The sequence below is a fragment of the Mus musculus genome, chromosome 10 (genome assembly GCF_000001635.26).
Source record: "Mus musculus strain C57BL/6J chromosome 10, GRCm38.p6 C57BL/6J".
Classification (NCBI taxonomy): domain Eukaryota; kingdom Metazoa; phylum Chordata; class Mammalia; order Rodentia; family Muridae; genus Mus; species Mus musculus.
This window is the reverse complement of record NC_000076.6, coordinates 12,743,465-12,761,905: the sequence shown is the minus strand read 5'-3', so window position 1 is coordinate 12,761,905 and position 18,441 is coordinate 12,743,465. Positions and strand designations below refer to the sequence as shown.

General features: G+C 41.6%; 1 protein-coding gene across 13 annotated transcripts in view; it reads left to right on the top strand.

The window, feature by feature from the left end:
* Utrn (utrophin) overlaps positions 1–18,441 on the top strand; it is a 487,702-nt gene that overhangs the window by 107,983 nt on the left and 361,278 nt on the right. For all 13 annotated transcript variants that reach the window (XM_006512710.4, XM_011243167.3, XM_030245066.1 and 10 more), the window contains 6 exons: positions 10,319–10,411; positions 11,364–11,441; positions 11,783–11,875; positions 13,819–13,991; positions 16,559–16,674; positions 17,701–17,861. In XM_006512710.4, coding sequence (XP_006512773.1) covers positions 10,319–10,411; positions 11,364–11,441; positions 11,783–11,875; positions 13,819–13,991; positions 16,559–16,674; positions 17,701–17,861 — 714 coding nt within the window. The remainder of the gene's footprint in view (positions 1–10,318; positions 10,412–11,363; positions 11,442–11,782; positions 11,876–13,818; positions 13,992–16,558; positions 16,675–17,700; positions 17,862–18,441) is intronic.

Genomic DNA, 18,441 nt, shown 5'->3' with positions numbered 1-18,441 from the left:
TATTAGTGGATACCTTGTTTGGCTCAGTCCTCTGGATTAGCTCTACCTTCCATTACTTAGTACTTTAATTTCTTCTTCTTCTTCTTCTTCTTCTTCTTCTTCTTCTTCTTCTTCTTCTTCTTCTTCTCCTTCTCCTTCTCCTTCTCCTTCTCCTTCTCCTTCTCCTTCTCCTTCTCCTTCTCCTTCTCCTTCTCCTTCTCCTTCTCCTTCTCCTTCTCCTTCTCCTTCTCCTTCTCCTCCTCCTCCTCCTCCTCCTCCTCCTCTTTCCTTCCTTCCTTCCTTCCTTCCTTCCTTCCTTCCTTCCTTCCTTCCTTCCTTCCTTCCTTCCTCTTCTTCCTCTTCTTCCTCTTCTTCCTCTTCTTTCCCTATTATTATTATTATCATCATCACTATAATTACTATTACTATTACTTATTATTTGGGGATGGGCACTCCTGTATCTCAGGCTGGCCTCAAACTTGCTTTGTAGCTAAGGATGGCCTTGAACTTCAGCACATATGCAATCAGACCTCATTTTTGAGATGCTGTGGTTTGGATTGGCCCTAAATCTTCATGCATGGTAGGCAAGCACCCTGTCAACCTAGCTCCATCCTCAGCCCTACATTTTGTTATTTGAAAGTACATTACAGCTTGATACATTGTAGAAAGTAGATGATGAAAATTATCTCATCCATAGATAAATCTGTGTTATTTGGGTCTCTGAAACTTCCAAGACTATCATCATAGAGATTTTTCTTCCTTTATTCTTTCTCAGCTATTTCTATTACCCCATACCCTCTTCTCTCTTTCATTCATCTGTCTTCTGCTCTCCATTCTCAACAGTGGGGGAAAAGGAATTCACCCAGTTTTTAAAGGTTAGCTGAAAAGGAATTCATTATTGCCATAGAGCAACTTATGCATTTTCGCACTACATTTGATTCCCTTTTCTGCCTGTAGATGCGTAGCTCTTTGAATTCTCCTTTGAAGTGATTGTGGTACTGTATGTGTTCTTCCAGTGAACAATGTATTAGTAAAGACTTCAGACCAGGCTAGTGCTACATTTGCCTGGGAGTTATCATCCCATCTTTTTGGGACCTTGTCTTTGAACATGTGGAGCACTATGACCAGCTATGGGCTCTTTCCCCTTTCTTCTTTTCCTTCCAAGCTTTGATGAAGTAGCTGGTGTGGCCTCAGAGGCCTGGTTGCCTCCTTTTCTTTTAGAGGATGCTTAATGTTCTGCTCATTGTTAACTGTATTTCTTTTGAAAATTAGAATTGTGTGTACTTAAGATGTATAGTGCGAGTTTGATCTCTGTTGACTTTCAGGCCCTTGGCCTGATTTGCTCTTAATTTCTTTGTTTCTGCTGCCACCTTCTCACCATCCTAGATCCACATTGCCTGTGTTTTCAACCGGGCAGCTTTCTTTTCTTTTTCTTTTTCTTTTTCTTTTTCTTTTTTTTTTTTTTTTTCTTTTTTCTTTTTTTTCGAGACAGGGTTTCTCTGTATAACCCTGGCTGTCCTGGAACTCACTCTGTAGACCAGGCTGGCCTCGAACTTAGAAATCTGCCTGCCTCTGCCTCCGGAATGCTGGGATTAAAGGCGAGTGCCACCACACCCGGCAACCGGGCAGCTTTCTACAGCCTCTGTGCATGCTTTCCTTTTCAGCCCCGTTCTAGTCTGCTCATGGGCCTCCTCCTTGCCTGAGTTGAAATGCCATTTAGTAGTGGATACCTTTTTTTTTTTTTTTTTTTTGAGCTTAAAGATAAGGGTAGATATGTTTTTGTTTGTTTGCTTGTTTTTTGTTTTTTCGAGACAGTGTTTCTCTGTGTAGTCCTGGCTGTCCTGGAACTCACTCTGTAGACCAGGCTGGCCTCGAAGATATGTTTATATATTAAAAGATTATACCTTTAAAGTAGCTATAATTCAAATCACACTTCCAGAGTGTACTGGCTGGCTTGGTGTGTACAAGCTGGAGTTATCATAGAGAAAGGAGCCTCCCTTGAGAAATTACCTCCATGAGATCCAGCTGTAAGGCATTTTCTCAATTAGTGATCAAGGGGGGAGGGCCCAGCCCATTGTGGGTGGTGCCGTCCTTGGGCTGGTAGTCCTGTGTTCTATAAGAAAGCAAGCTGAGCAAGCCAGGGGAAGCAAGCCAGTAAGGAACATCCCTCCAATGGCCTCTGCATCAGCTCCTGCCTCCAAGTTCCTCTCCTGTGTGAGTTCCAGTCCTGACTTCCTTTGGTGATGAACAGCAGTGTGGAAGTGTAAACTGAATAAATCCTTTCCTTTCCAACTTGCTTCTTGGTCATGATTTTTGTGCAGGAATAGAAACCCTGACTAAGACAGTTTACTAAAGAAATGAGTGACAGTAACACAGACATTTTTTTAAATATGTCTAAAACTATATGTTCAGAAAACAGCTAGAGACAGTTTTATTGGAAAGAGATATATAATAATATATTAATTTTATAATATATAAAATAATAAAGATATATAAATAAAAATATAATAATGTTTTGAGTACAAAATACCTAGTGTTATTTCATGAAAATAGATACAATAGGTTGAGATTCTTACTGTTTTTACTAAAAATGAAAAGAGTAGGCTGGAGACATGACTTAGCACTTAAGAGCCCTTGCTGCTCTTTCAGGGGCCTTAGGCACAATGTGGGTACTGGGAATTGAACTCAAGACCTCTGGAAGAGCAGCCAGTGCTAAGCTATCTCTCCATCTTTCAGTAGAATTCTTCATCCTGACCCTCAACTACTTAATTCACAGGGAATGAAAAAACTTAAACTTGACTTAAAGCTCCATGATTTTTTAGTTGTCTCCTTAATTAAGGATGAAGGGCTTGATCATATTGAATGATATGGATCTAAAACTATCTTTTCCTAGGAAGTATATGTGGCTATACAGAAGCTAAAAACAATTCCCTCACCGGAGGACACTTACGTGTATGTTTCATGTTGGTGTATCTTCCCAAGCAGATGTCTGCCTATTATCGATGTATATAGCTGGAAGTGCTTGTTAATTTGCCCGAGTCCACAATGCTTCAGAGCCCTGGGGTCCTGAAAGGCAGTTCACACTGCAGCCAGTCATGGTCTGATGTTTTATAGAGGTGAAGAGCAAAGGAGAAACTGGCTGCATAAAGGGTTAAGAAACGCTCGCTCCTGGGTGTGCTGCTCATTTATTTACGGCCTCAGGCAAACCTGGGGGCAGTTTTAAGAGGAACTGTGTTTTATGTTTTTATCCATTAAACACCCCTGGTCATCATTGCCTTGTAGTGTCCGGGAGTATAGCTGTGCAGGAATGTTAACAAAAACCCATGAGGCACCACTAATTTGTGAATTCCCTGCTCTCTGCTACACATTTCCAAATAGAAATAAGCCCTCTTGAGACTGTTGCATGGTGTGTAAAACCATGCAACAAAGTTTTGGACTTTCTAGTTGTTGGAGTCTGATTTGCATGTGGCTCTCCCAGGGGAGACAGGGAAGCTGTTGGGCAATGTGTCCTGACTTGGAGCCTGCGCTTTCTTTGGCTCACTTTCAGAGCTGCTCATCTGGCAGAGCCGAGAGACTACAAATTACAGAAGCTCTTTCATCAGTGCAGTTAGGGGAAGAATATGCAAACTTGAAAATGCAGAAAATGCATGTTTCTGCTTTCCTCCTTTTGAAAAGACAAATTCCCATGGGTAACAATTGCAGACTCGAAATCTATATCCACTGAACAGGAGGCAGGGCTGTGAAGCATGGAGCCTGGATTCTGGTGTGAGTTGCTGCTCACATGCAGTTGCCCTTTAAACAGTCTGGGACACGGATGTGTGTGCTCTGCTGTTTTCTGCTCCTTGAATCTTGGGAGTTAATAGTCATAAAAATGGGATCTGGAAAAGAAGATGCTACAGAATGTGTGGTCAGAGCAGCTGGGAGCACCATCCCCCTGGAGATGGTTCATCTCCTTGTGAGTACTACCAGAGGCACTGCAGGCTTCCTTGAGCTGAACCATGTGCTACCCATTGGTTTTGATACTCATTTCATGTCAACAGAGCTAATTATTTTAAGAGCTGTATGTACTTCCTCCTCCTCCTCCTCCTCCTCCACCACCTCCTCCTCCTCCTCCTCCTCCATTTATGAGTACACTGTAGCTGTCTTCAGAAACACCAGAAGAGGTCATCAGATCCCATTACAGATGGTTGTGAGCCACCATGTGGGTGCTGGGAATTGAACTTGGGACCTTTGGAAGTGCAATAGGTGTTCTTAACTGCTGAGCCATCTCTTCAGCCTCATATGTCCTCTTCTTAAAAAGACATTTCAATTTTTATTAATTCCCAAATACCAATGAGAAAAAATAAACAATAAAATATTCTCTATATTCTTGACCACCATCTTTAGGATACTCTGGTGGTACTTTTGTAAGCTAGCTAGCTTTCTTTCTTGCTTGCCTCCTTTTGCCTAAATTCTAATTGATTTATTTTTAATTAAAAAATTAGGTTTTGTTTTATTTCGTGTGTGTGTGTGTGTGTGTGCTCACATGACATGGAGATCAGAAGACAATGTGTTGTATCACTTCTTCCCTTTGACCATATGGGTCCTGAGGACAGAATTCAGGTTTTCAGTCTTGGCTGAACATGATTTTGGATAAAAGCATTTGAGCTATTAGCTGACCCCATGTGACATTTTTTAAGAATTACATTTTCATTTAAGTGTGTGTGTATGTGTGTGTGTGTGTGTGCGTGACAGAGCACACACATGTTGTCATGAAGGCGTCCATGTGTGTGTATACTTGTGTACTGGTCACAGAGTTTACAATTCCTTAAGAGACTCACTATTGACTAACCCTATATTTCCTTTGGATGTGGCCCTGCCCTACTTGGTGATTGCCTGTCATTCATCTTACGACTCAGTATGCCTGTAGACAAGACTTACTTGCCTGGTGTGATGGTCTAGAAAATTACCAGTGCTGCACAGGCCAATTCAGATTTTCAACTTGTCTTTTAAACAGGAAGCCCTGCCAAACAGCGAGTCTTGATTTCTGCATGGTCATGCTGTGCTGGCACAGAGCAGGGAGCACCTGCTGACTGTCCATGTGTGACGGATGCCCATCAGACATGCTTCCCTTCATCATGTCATCACATGTGTGAAGCCTGCTCCCTACAGCTGCCTCTACCTCTCCTTTTGCTTAGCAATGATTGGTAGCATCTTTGCCCAGATGCTTTTAAATGCAGTCGCACTCATGTTCCAGGAAATAGTACTGATGTTGCAGTTCTCTTGTCAAAATGGTGGGCCCAGGGCTGGTACTGAGATTGTCCAAAGATGGACTAGTAGAAAAGGATGAGAGTGGGGGCCAGTCCTAATTAGGCAGTCTAGGACTACAGCCATCATGCTTCTGTTTATTAGGCTTTGAAAGAAAAAGGAGATTCTTAGAGTGATGGCTTGGTGGTTAAGAACACTGGCTCCTCCTACAAAGGTCTACAGTTTGGTCCCCAGCTCACAACAATTCTGGGAGATCCATTGCCCAGTTTTGGCCTCCATGGGAACAGCATGCATGTGGTTCACAGACCACATAAAGGCAAGAGACCCATACACATAAAATAAAGTAAAAATAATTTAAAAAGTAAAATGGGACATAAGTGTTATCTTCCCCCCAAGTTCAAGATTGCTTTTCTGTACCGTTTTGTGTTTATTAGTAAGTAATGAAAATGGTCCCATAAGGAGACTGGAGAGAGTGACGTGAACTCAGCATTTTGCCAGGACTAAGGCACAAAGGGGATATTCACCAAATATTTATGTGATTGGGTTATTAAACTGTATTTTCTCTGCCAAAGAAGTTGCTGCAAGTCAGTCTTTGCACAGATTTAAATGTGAGGTTGATGTTCAAGATGAATCAGTCCTTATTTTTATTAAAAGATGACTTTTGACATTTCTAGACTTGTTCCCAGAGCCGATGTTTACAGCCCACATCACAAAAAACACCAGAGATGCTTTACAGTGGGCTGCTGGGAAATGGTGCCTTAGTTTAGTACAGTGTGGTGATTTATGCTGTTGTTCTGAGAAGTTGATATCTATCTATATATTCATATATCTATATATTCATATATCTATATCTATAATCTATACCTATATCTATATCTACAGCTACATCTATAATCTATGTCTATATATCTGTATCTCTCTAGATTTCAATCTCTACTAATTTATATCTCTCTATATCATCTACATTTCTGTCTATCTTTATCCCAATCCTGCAATTAAAATGCTTGCTCCCCTGTTTACTGCATTGTATGCCTTGGTAATATTTATTGGCTCAAATGTTGAGAAGATGGACTTGGAGCCAGGTTTTGTAAGATCAGATCCTGGTTCTGTCTCTCACTTGTTATGCCACCTTTAGGTCTCAGTCTCTTCAGTTGTAAAATGGGAATGTTGAAGCTGTTCCCTTTAGACCACTTAGGAGGAAAGAATATGTATAAACAATGAATCTAAATCCATACAATTCTCAGAACTTAACCTATGCACACAGTAAATGCTGACTGTTATTGTGTTAGAACATTTTACTATGTCACTGTGTGGTTTTGCATGGTCTTCAAGTTAAAATCATTTTTATATTTACAGAGGAGCAACATATTATCTTATAATTTGTGTTAATGCTATGAAATTTGGACTTCAGTGTTCATGAAATTAGAACAAAGTTGTCTTTCAGTTGGCTTACTCATTCTTGTATGATTAATGACTGTTTTCCCATTACAACAGAGCTGAGTAGTTTCAACAGAGACCACACAGCCAACAAAGTCTAAAATATGTACTGACCTGTCCTTACATAAGAAGTGTTCTGCCCTCCTGTGTAGAACAAGGACCCTGCTTACACACCAGCTACTTGTACATATTGGGCGGGGACATGTCCTCTTGGGTACTACTAGTCCTTTCTGTATTTATGTGGAACATTTGGAAGTTGCATGTGTCAGGGATATTTAGTGTTTTGTAATGACAGTCTAAGTGTGCGCTGAGTGTACACACTTGGATATGTGTGTCTGTGTGTGGGTGCATGCATGTGTTAATTTTCTTTTCTTGTAGTGCTGGGGGTTGTATCCTGGGCATTGTAATTGCTAGGCAAACCTATCAGTGGACTACATCTCTGGCTCCTGCTCAGGCTGAGTTTGGACTTTCTGTGTAGACCAAAAATTGTAGTTCTCCTCTTGCATGCTGGGATATGTGCCGTGGTTGTGGGTTCCATGTATGTTTTTCCCCCAGCACATTTTCAGTCCGTGTCCTATTGCTAAAAATATATACACACAGGTGTGTAGAGTTTCTTACTCTCACAGACAGTTCCTTCTTCAAGGAGTCAAAAGTATTTAAAACTCCCAAAGACGGTGTGACTAAGAAGCTGCCGAGTCTACAGAGTGAGATCTAGGATAGCCAAGGTGCAAAGGGAGACCTTTTCTCAGAATGAAACAAAACTGAAATCAAAAACCAAAAACTCGGCGGATAAACTACCAAGAAAAGAACCTGCCTTTTCTAGTGTTTTGATGCTGAGGCAGCTCGTTAACATTTTCCTGGGAGACAGTGCTCTGGACAGAGCAGAGAAGAACCAGGGAACGGCCATGCCTGTGCTTAAAGGACAGGAACGAACTAGTCTCAAGTAGAGTATTTTAATATTTTTCACCATTTTAATTGTAGGAATGGGTGGAAACTAGTACTGTGGTTTAAAGATTGATGGCTTGCTGACAGAATACTTGCCTGTCCTTGGGGGAATGGTTTTGGTGCTGGGTAACTGGATCCAGGGGCCTGAGAGTTTGACAGAGCACAGAAGCTTGCTTGTTGATTGAGACAGCATTTTTCTGTGTAGCCCTGGCTGTCCTGGAACTTGCTCTGTAGACCAGGGTGGCTTTGAACTTACAGAGATCCACCTGCCTCCCGAGTATTAGTTAAGGCCATCACTCACACATAAGTTTTACAGCACAGATTTTGATGAGTTCCTTGTGAGAGTCTAGGCACCATCTCTTACTCTCTCCAGCGGAGCCCCATCACCTTCCTTGTCTGCCATTCTGCAGGGATTTGGGGTTCTTTCTTAGAGAATTGACTGCCAGTGTACCACACCCATGTGTGGGAACATGGAGGGAAGGGCACACATTCACAGCACATTCTGTATAGCTTGTCGTCAGTGATCGTCTGAGATTGAGAAACAGAAGGAAGAAACTGAGCTGTCGTTACCATGAGCCTTCTGTTTAAGGGAAAGGGGTACTCTGGTCATCCTTGCGTTTATATTTGACTTTTACAGGGACAGAACTGCATCTTCATGGTTTTTTTTCCCATCAGAATATTCTAGAGGAGCCTTTCTTAAACTTGTTGCCTGTTAAACAATTGGACTATTTGGACGTGAGGGAAAAAGAGTGTGCCATTAATGGCAACTTTTAGAAGTCTTCGTTTGCAATGGAGCCTTTCTGGCATCTGTGTTATTCCTACATAGGTGTCTGTGTGAATTGTTTTTGAATAGGAAAGGTTCCCACAAGTGACCATTTCTGTGAATTTGGGACTGGGAAGATACTCATTCCATAAATCCCCTCAGATATTATCGAAAATGTATGGTTCTTTCAGAGAAGATTATTTTATGTGTCTGAATGTTTTGCGTGCATGAATGTATATACACCATGTGTATTCCTGCTGCTTGAACAGTTCATAAGAGGGCTTTGGGTCCCCTGGATCTAGAATTGTGGATGGCTGTGAGTCACCACATGGGTACTGGGAACCGCACCTGGATCCTCTGCAAGAGCAACAAGTGATTTCAATTGCCAAGCCATCTCTTCTGCTTCAATAGTACTTTTTATAATAATAGAAAGCATGAAGGTTTTGCTTGTGGTATAACTGATAATAATACTGGGTTAACCATTTGAAGTTTTTGTTTTGTTTTGTTTTGTTTTTTCGAGACGGTTTCTCTGTATAGCCCTGGCTGTCCTGGAACTCACTTTGTAGACCAGGCTGACCTCGAACTCAGAAATCCGCCTGTCTGTGCCTCCCGAGTGCTGGGATTAAAGGCGTGCACTATCATGCCCAGCTTCCATTTGAGTTTTTAACAAACAAGTGAGTGTGTAAAGACCAGGTAACATGACTAAAGTTTGTGGCTAGTGTACAGCACAACCTGCTTGTGTCAAAGGACACTGATAGATATCAACAATTATCTGATATGGGGAAATAATGGAATTTGCTTCACTTTATAATAGGCTTTTACATATTATTTTGTTGTACGTTGGAAAGTGAATGCTAGTAGGTGGCGGTCCCCTAGATAACTCATTCTGTTCTATGGACTTGACCTCTTATCTTTCTCTTTGCTGCGTAAGACATGAGAGAGGATTGAGCTCTGTGTGAGCTCAGGAGAGGAGCCTCGAAGACAGGCTGTTAACAAGGGCTTGTCCACCCTTTGCTTTGTTGATAGTTCAGAAGTCTCCAGTGTCTCTCGAAAGTGGCATCTGAGCTCATCTAGTCTGCTTGTTGCTGTAGTTGGTAGAGATAATCTATGTGTCTACAACACGGTGGCAAACCGAAGAGATAGCTGTATTTCAGAGACAGGGTCCAGCTTATTCCCCACTGTTTCTGTGGTGGGCCACATGTTCCCTCCTAGAGCCTATGAACTTTTAAGATACATGCTAAGAATTCTTAACAGATTGCACACTATAGTTATTCAAAACCGAGTAAGAATTCAGTAGGAGGATCAGGGAACCCTTCTTTTCTTGTCTCAAATTTAAAGTCTTGCTTCATATAGTTTTTTTTTTTTTTTAAGTGATCACAAAAAGATAGTTCTTGATTATGTAATATCTAGGACTGGCAGGGAAGGACTTTTAGCTCTATCTTTCATATGAAGAAGTGACAACATCCAAGACCATTATAGATTTATTACATCATGGTTTATGATTTTTAGTACATTCTCACATCACATTATACTTTTTGGTATTTAACATAGCCGGTGCCTTAAGGGAGCTTAGGTAACTGATTAAGTCTCGTTGGGTAGTTCTTGGTCAGACTGTGTTTGAAACTGAGGCTCTTGTTTTTTTCTGTGCAGGAATTTCCTTGTGTTTGTGGACTGTGGCCAAACACGGCCAAAAGTATTTTAAATGTTTTCATTTTTCTTACATTTCTATATTTATTAGCATGCACATACACGCTCTCACTCATGGCGTGGTGCCCCTGAGACAGATGGTGGGATTTCTTCTCTCTTTCCACTGGGTGCATTCTGGGGATTGAGCTTGGGTCATCACGGTCACCAGAGAGCGTATTTGCACCTTGAACCATCTCACCAGCCCCGATGTGGAACTTCTGGTCCTGAAGTCGACCTTAGTTTTCTTCTTCTTCATTGCAGAGTGGGAAACCACCCATCAGTGATATGTTCTCAGACCTCAAAGATGGGAGAAAGCTCTTGGATCTTCTCGAAGGCCTCACAGGAACATCATTGGTGAGAGGACATCTCTGATCATTTTCCTCAGACAGGGTCTTGTTTCCCTCAGGCTAGTTACAACCTAACTGTGTAGCTGACCTTGAACTTCTGATCCTTCTGCCTCTCCATCCTCCCAAGTACTGAGGTGTCCACCACACCACATTTGGGCAGTGCTGAGGTTGGAACACAGGGCTCCATGCATGATAGGGAAACACTACCACTTGAGCTATGTCTCTAGCCTATAGGAGAGGATGGCCATCTCTGAGAATGTGGCTGATGGAGTGCCTCTGGCACTGTTGAGATTGGGAGATTCTCTCTGGGTACTAAATTGTGAAGCCTGAGTACTGCATCCTCTGTCTGCCTTCCTGGCCGAGGCTGGGCAGCTTCAGGCTAAACCGATATCTCTCATGAGATTCCCTGGCCCGTGAGGTAGAAGGAAGATGACTAGCTTGTCATGCCCTAGGTGGCACACTCTTCTCATGTGACTTGGAGTTTGGGACAATGTCTCTTTGCTCTGTTGTTCCTACATGGGCAGGAGAAAGCAGGCAGACTATTCTGCTGTTTTTTTCTGCCTCTGGAGAAGTTTAAATAAAAAAGCTTTGTCTGACAGAATTGATTCTCAAATGTGTCTACCTGCCTGTGAAGAGTAACTAGAGCAATTTTGAAAATGCTGAATCCATGTCACAGCCTAAGTCCTTTAAATCACTGTCTCATGTGGGGGCAGGAAACTGCCAGGCCTGTTTGAATGTCTCCTAGATGATTTTAGTAGGCATGCTGGTAAATGAGCCCATGTTTCAGGATGTTCTTAGTGAATTTCCATCCTGTGGTACCCAGGCTGGTGACATGGATGCTGACCTGCTATTCTGCTTCCGTTTCTGTGTCAGAGTTTGTCAACACATGAAGGGATAGGGACTCTTACTTGGTTTTTGTTTGTTTGTTTTATTTTGTTTTGTTTTGCTTTGTTTTCCAGCCAAAGGAACGTGGTTCCACAAGGGTGCATGCCTTAAACAATGTCAACCGAGTGCTACAGGTTTTACATCAGAACAATGTAAGTAACATTTAGGGATCTCAGCTGCTGCAGGCATTGTTGTTTGCTGGGAAGCCTGCTGGTTGCTGTATATGTCAGTTGATGCTTGGCAGTGTTTCCTCTTGGTGGGAGTTTTGAATTTGTTCTGTGAGTGACGGATAAGTCACATGCCTTTTCCGATGCTCTCATTGATCTGTAGGATAAATAATACGCTTTTGAGTTTTGCATTGATCCAATTCCTAAAATGAAAATTTTATCCTTGTTTATATTGCTGTATAAATATACTTAATCAAAAGGTTTGGAGTTCGATGGTGACGCTGTCCCACGAATTTAATTGTTGTGTTATTATTTTGCTCTGACAGGTGGACTTGGTGAATATTGGAGGCACGGACATTGTGGATGGAAATCCCAAGCTGACTTTAGGGTTACTCTGGAGCATCATTCTGCACTGGCAGGTGGGGACCTTCCCAGTCACCTTGAGATAGGCCTCGTATTATTTTCTCTGTTCATTTTCTACAGCTGTCAAATCGAAGTTCCACAAACGGCTTGGCTGGAATAGGAGGTGTTTATTGCCTCAAACTCCTCGTGTCTGCAAGTCTGCAACCCAAGTGCCAGCAGAGCTGGATCTTCTCAGCAGCTCCTTGTCTTTCTCCTAACTTCGAGTTTGCTGTAAACTGCGGTGTGCTGGCTTAGGCAAGCTTAGTCTTCATGACACACTCTCTGTGTTGGTGTCCAGATTTCCCTTTGTTCTTTGGGAAGGTCATCAGTCATGCTGTGTTTGAAGGCCACCCTCCTCTACTGTGCTTGCACCTTAAATAGTTCTGTGTGCAGCGGCCCTACTTCACACAGGGCTCAATTTTAAGGTGCTGATGTTCTGGCGTTAGCATATGGATCTCCAGAGAACACGTCTAATTTACAGATTCCCAATGGACAGTGTTGGCAGCCTGATATAGATTTTTGGCAGAGGAGAAAAAAAGGTGTTTCATATTTCATTGAGAAAACTGCTTTGCTTTCAGCCTCATAGGAGGTTGTAGGAGTAGCCTAAGGGATTTCCAAATGCCGTTCATTCAGATTCCCCAAATGTTAACACTTACCCGCATTTCCTGAGCTTACTCTGGCGTTCTCTGTCTGAGTACTTTGGATGCTCTTTCCTTTTATAAAACACCAAATACACTTCCCAAGCTTCGGTCTAAAAACATGGCTTAAAAAAATAAAAAGGAACTCCACTGTATAGCCACAATACCATTAACATACAAATATAAAATGTGTACTATTACCATCTGTTACTGTGTTATCACAATCATTAAGTACCAAAATGATAGATAGTTGTCAAAGTCAGGAAGATGATTTTGGGATAGTGGAGTTATCTATAGGTCTCATGGAGGTTTGACTCACCTCGTCAGTAATATACCCCTGGGAGCGTAGCTCAGTGGTTCAGTGATTGACAGTAGGCATGAGGTTCTAGGCTCAGTTCCCAGTAGCAGTGGAGTGGAGGGAGGGAGGCAGGATGATAAGCCAGGAAAACAGTAGGTCCAGATCATGAGCGATGCTCATTGGGTTTCTCTTTGGTATCTCTTCAACCTGGGACACTTTCGGAGCCTTTCTTTTCACCGTGCTGATGTTTTTGAAGAACACTGAACTTCATACAATGTCCGTGGGATTGACTCTGCCCACCAGCACGTTGGATCGAGCTTGTTCCTTGTATAGACTTGTTACAGGAGAAGTGTTGAATTTTCTCAGTCACCGTGTCAGGGTCATGTGCTGCCAACTATCTCTCTCTCTCTCTGGCCATATTTACTTAGGTTAAAGTGGTATTTCCCAAGTTTTTCTCCATTGTAAGGTGACTGTCCCTTGTTATTAAGTGTATCTTGTTGGGGCGTACTTAGTGACAGTATAAATGTCTAGTTAGTTTCCCAACTTGAACCATTAGTTTTAGCAGCCATTCATTATTATTACCCAAATCATTAAGATCCTTGCCAAATAGTAAGTTTCTGATGCCATTGTTCCTTCTACAATTATTAGCTAGCTCTGTTTATAAAAAAAATCGGTTTTTATCAGTGTGTCAACCATCCACCCATCCATGCATCCACCCATCCATCCATCAACCACCCACCTGTTCATCAACGTATTATGGGCTTTTATATAAGTTTATTAACTTTTACTAATATTATTCATCTTGATATGGCGATTGTCTTAGATTCAACTCCTTCTGATCCTTTACATTGGCTAAAGGTCCTTTTGATAGATCTCTGTCATTCTCTGAGGCCTTTCTTATGCATATGGATACATATTGCTTTAGGATAATGACAAACTGTCAGTTCTTAAGAGTATAATTATTGCTATCAGGAAAATTACTTAATTCTTTGCGTTATAAGCAGGTGTGGGTCTTTCTGCACAGGTGAAGGATGTCATGAAAGATATCATGTCAGACCTGCAGCAGACAAACAGCGAGAAGATCCTGCTGAGCTGGGTGCGGCAGACCACCAGGCCCTACAGTCAAGTCAACGTCCTCAACTTCACCACCAGCTGGACCGATGGACTCGCGTTCAACGCCGTGCTCCACCGGCACAAGTGAGATGTCTTCCGGTCTGCAAATCTTACCTCCTCTGTGTCTTTTTTCTACTTCTCTTCCCCATAGTCCCTTCGGCTACCTCTGCTGCCCACATTGCTCATGTTGAAAAGCATCAAGGAAAGCAATACCATGCAGATCAACCACCGGGTATCTCTTTCGGACTTCAGGGCTGGAGTGCAAAGCCCATGGTGTCTCCTACACATTTATAAACTAAGAAGTGTAAGATAATTGACATAGTTCACTCCCACTCATCTGGCCTAACCAGTAACACACACAAAGAGTTGTGTGTAGCTTTTCTTCTGATAGCAGAAGGACAACTCTGTTTATTGTGTTACCCACATTTACGAAGAGCTATACAATTTTCTTATGAAATCTCATAAACTAGATTCTAACTTGTATGTAAGAATTTAATACAAAAGTCGCCATTATACCCCAGAAGAATAAACAGCCTGAAATAACTTTCTAGTAAAAAATCATGACACTGTATGAATACAGAGCTATAAAATGGAGTAGAATCATTATAGTTGCATGTAAAGGTGCCAGCATTGGACTGTGCTAGATATACAAGAACAAGCTCTTAGAGCTTCCATCCTGGAGGTACTAAGAGCTGAGGAAGAGCTCTCCTGTATAGACCGGTCTGATAACCAGTTGAGCTGACATTGCAACTGAACATGCGGTATGGGGCAGTTGGTTAACCATGTAAATATGTGCCTTGACACACCAGACAAGTAATTCTGCATCCCTCAGAGATTAAGTGCCAAAAGCAGGAAAAGTGGATTGTGTTTTGTTGCTGTTATGAATTATTAATTTTCTCATTTAATCCCCTGAATGTTCTTGCCTGCTATATACAAATGAAGTACAAGCTTCTGTATTTATGTTCTACATTTCACTAAGTTTATCTCTGTATAATATAGGTTTGGCTTTCTTTGTTTCTTACTTTTCTTTCTTTTTTTAATCTTTGCTGGTAGATTGTTAGGTGGGGAAGTAGCCATGGCTGAATTTAGGATAACCTTAAAATGTGTTATCCTTTTCCCCTTCTCCTCCTTTTCTTTATAGGATTCTGTTCTTCATGTAGTATTGTTTCAAATTAGTGACAGTGAGAAGAATGTTTGATACCAAAGCAATGCTTTTAATATTTTTCACATAGGATCGATGTGTGCTATAGATTTAAGTTTTGGTATTTTGATTTGTTATGGGGTTAAAGACCCTTTCCCTCTCCTGTTCTCCCGCTCTTTTTCTGTCATCTTGAAGATCCTGTCCTGTACTGTTAAGAAACTGTTGCATTTATCCATTATCCTTTGCCTTTTTAGGCTCTTTGATTCAACAAATGGATATAAAGTGTCTTGCACTAGACACAAGGATAGAGCAGGAGCAAAACAGACAAACATCTCAGTTCCTTCTAACTGGAGACAGAGATTTATTTAGAAAATGTAAATTATAGCTGGGCATGGTGGTGCACATATGATCTCAGAACTTGGGAAGTAGAAAGATCAGGGGTTCTGGGTGATCCTCGGCCACCTGTGTAACTATTTTGAGGTCATCATGGGCTACATGTGGAAGACTCTGTCTCACAAAATGTGTGTATGGGGATGTGAAGATATAGAAATGGTAGACAGGCTAAAGAAAAAGACGATAGATGAGAGGGAAGAGGCATCTGATATGGGGGAGGCTGGTGGCTGTGGTGGCTAAGGGACAGAGGAAGAGGTAGAAAGGAGAACGGGGGTGGGGGAAGGGGAGACCAGTCTCAGGGTGCATGTAAGATACAAGAGTGAAGTGCAAAGAAAGGGACCAACTTTTAGGTCTGTCAAGCCAGTGATACTGTCCACGATGTGAGGCTGGAAGAAAGACAAGATGTAAAGGAAAACTAGTTTTCATGGAGAAAGATGAACGGAAGGGAACCAGCCCCCTTTGCACCTCTGCTTTTAGGATAACTAAGTCCAGTTGCACTAGAGTATCTGTGTGCTCATCTTAGTCTCTTCTGGTGTGTAGAGGCATCAAGTCAGGGTCTCCCTCTGCAGCCCAAGCTGGACTGAAACTGGCTATGTGGATGAGGCCAGCTTTTAATTGGTGACCTTCTTGTCTTAGAACCCTTAGAACTGTAATATCAGGAGTGTACCTTTGTCCTAATTGTGGAATTTAGTCTATTAAAATCATTAAATTTGTGAAGCAATAAAATCATAGAATCCATTAATTTGTAGAATTTAGTCCATTAAAATAATTGATTTGGTAACTCATATATTTAGGTTCGTTTTTACCACTGTGTTGGAGCTTATTTCACCTCCTGTTTCTGTATCATTTTCTTCCCCGGTCTTCTCTGTATCCATACGTCTCCTTTACTCATAATATACTGTCTGGGAAACACTGTACACTCAACTGTGCCAAGAACCTGAGATTTTCTTACTTATTGTTATCGTTGTCACACATGTCACTTTTAGATTTTACAAACTTGAGATGCAAAAGATACAATTTAAAATAGCACTCACAAATTAAAAAAAAAAATTGAAGTGCAATGAATTACGGTGCTATCTACATTGTTTCCATTATATTTTTCTGTCACTGATTTCAGACCAGATCTCTTCAGCTGGGACAGAGTGGTCAAAATGTCCCCAATTGAGAGACTTGAACATGCTTTTAGCAAGGCCCACACTTATTTGGGAATTGAAAAGCTTCTAGATCCTGAAGGTAAGGTTGAGATCTTGATTCTGCTATGTATAAGTTTGTTACATAAAAACCTGCTGAACTTGATTCTGCTTTCTAATTTTGAACACCTTTAGCAGTGATGATGTTTTTCTTTTTTACAAAACACTATGACAATTAAGGGATCCTCATTTTACCATATTGGCCATAATTATATCTTTGTGTTGGTTTTCCTACTTTTCTGTGTGTAGTATGTGTGGCTGTTGTGCATGAGTGGAGTGGGTGTGTGCACATATGTGAATGCATGTGTGGGCCAGAGGAGGGAATCAGGTGTCTTTACCACTTCCCACCTTGTCTTTTAAGACATGGGCGCTGTCAGCTGGGCTGACTGGCAATGAGCCTGTGGGGTCCACCTCCCGTCTCCCACAAAGCACTTTATTGCAGTAAATCTTTTGTCCTGTTTGTAGTCTTTAGACAGCAGGTTAATGATTTCACCAGATAAGAGTTAACTTGTATCAAGTAGGATTGGAAAAGTCTAGGAATACCTACTTGCTAGAGAAATAATTCAGAATTAGTTTGGTTTCTTGGAATGCATGTACGTGTGAGCATTTGTGTATGGTTTGAAGACTTTAATTGCAACTTTAGGTTTGAATTCTGCCCACTCTATTGTGTGAGTGAAGCCTGTGCCATATTTTAAATGGCTACATGAGTAGCTCTTAGAGCATTTTGAGACAGTTTTTTGTTTGTTGTTTTAAAATTTGTTCTTGAAGGCAGGGTCTTAGTTAGTATGGAGCCTAGGCAGTCTTCAAACTCATGAACCTCCTGCCTCAGCCTGTCAGGAGCTGAATTGCAGTATGCATTATCATGCCCACCTTATGGAAAACTTAAGAACCGGAGGCTGAATAAGTCTTCACCTCTGTCCATATTTTGTGATCTGCAGCAGCAATTTCCTGAGAGGCAGCATTATGGAGATCACAAATGAGGCATTGTTTCTGGGTACAAGAACAGTCACTTTTTACTTGGTATCGAGCAGTCCACACGTTTCTGAGTCATCTTTTCTTCTGCTTTTAGATGTTGCTGTGCATCTCCCTGACAAGAAATCCATAATTATGTATTTAACGTCTCTGTTTGAGGTGCTTCCTCAGCAAGTCACGATAGATGCCATCCGAGAGGTGGAGACTCTCCCAAGGAAGTATAAGAAAGAATGTGAAGAGGAAGAAATTCATATCCAGGTGCTGGCTCATTTTTCTCGAAACTTTTGCCGTGCCTGTTTGATTTCCCCCAGGTCAAACTTGTGCAGGGTGTTTTCTGAACATGTGTGTGTGTGTGTGTTTTTTTTTTCTGAGTTCCGTTTTTTATGAAACAGGGAAGTGTTTTGTTTCTCAAGGTGAGTAGCGTCTGGGGCTGTTGATCGTGGTGCTGTGTGGTACGCTAAAAGCTCTACTATGGAGTCAACTGGATGCTGAGTGGTGGATTCTGTTTATGCTGAGAGGCCAAGGCGTTGACCTGGTGTGGGGAACGTTTTCTCTCATGTTGTCCTGGGTAATTTTTGTTAAGTAGTAATTTTCTTTCTGTTTGGGGTCCATTAATAGAGAACTTTTGCCCCCAATATCTTCTCATAAGGATTCTCAAAATACCAGCCTTACTTTCCCTTTCCCCTGGAAGAGGCACTGTACTATAAATCATTCATCAGATTTTTCCAGAAATGGGCTAACAGATGATTTCACCAGCAAATAAATGAGATTTTCCTAAGGAGATATGAATAATGGATTTTTTTCTTTCTCCATTACCCTGGCTTGACTCAACCCATAT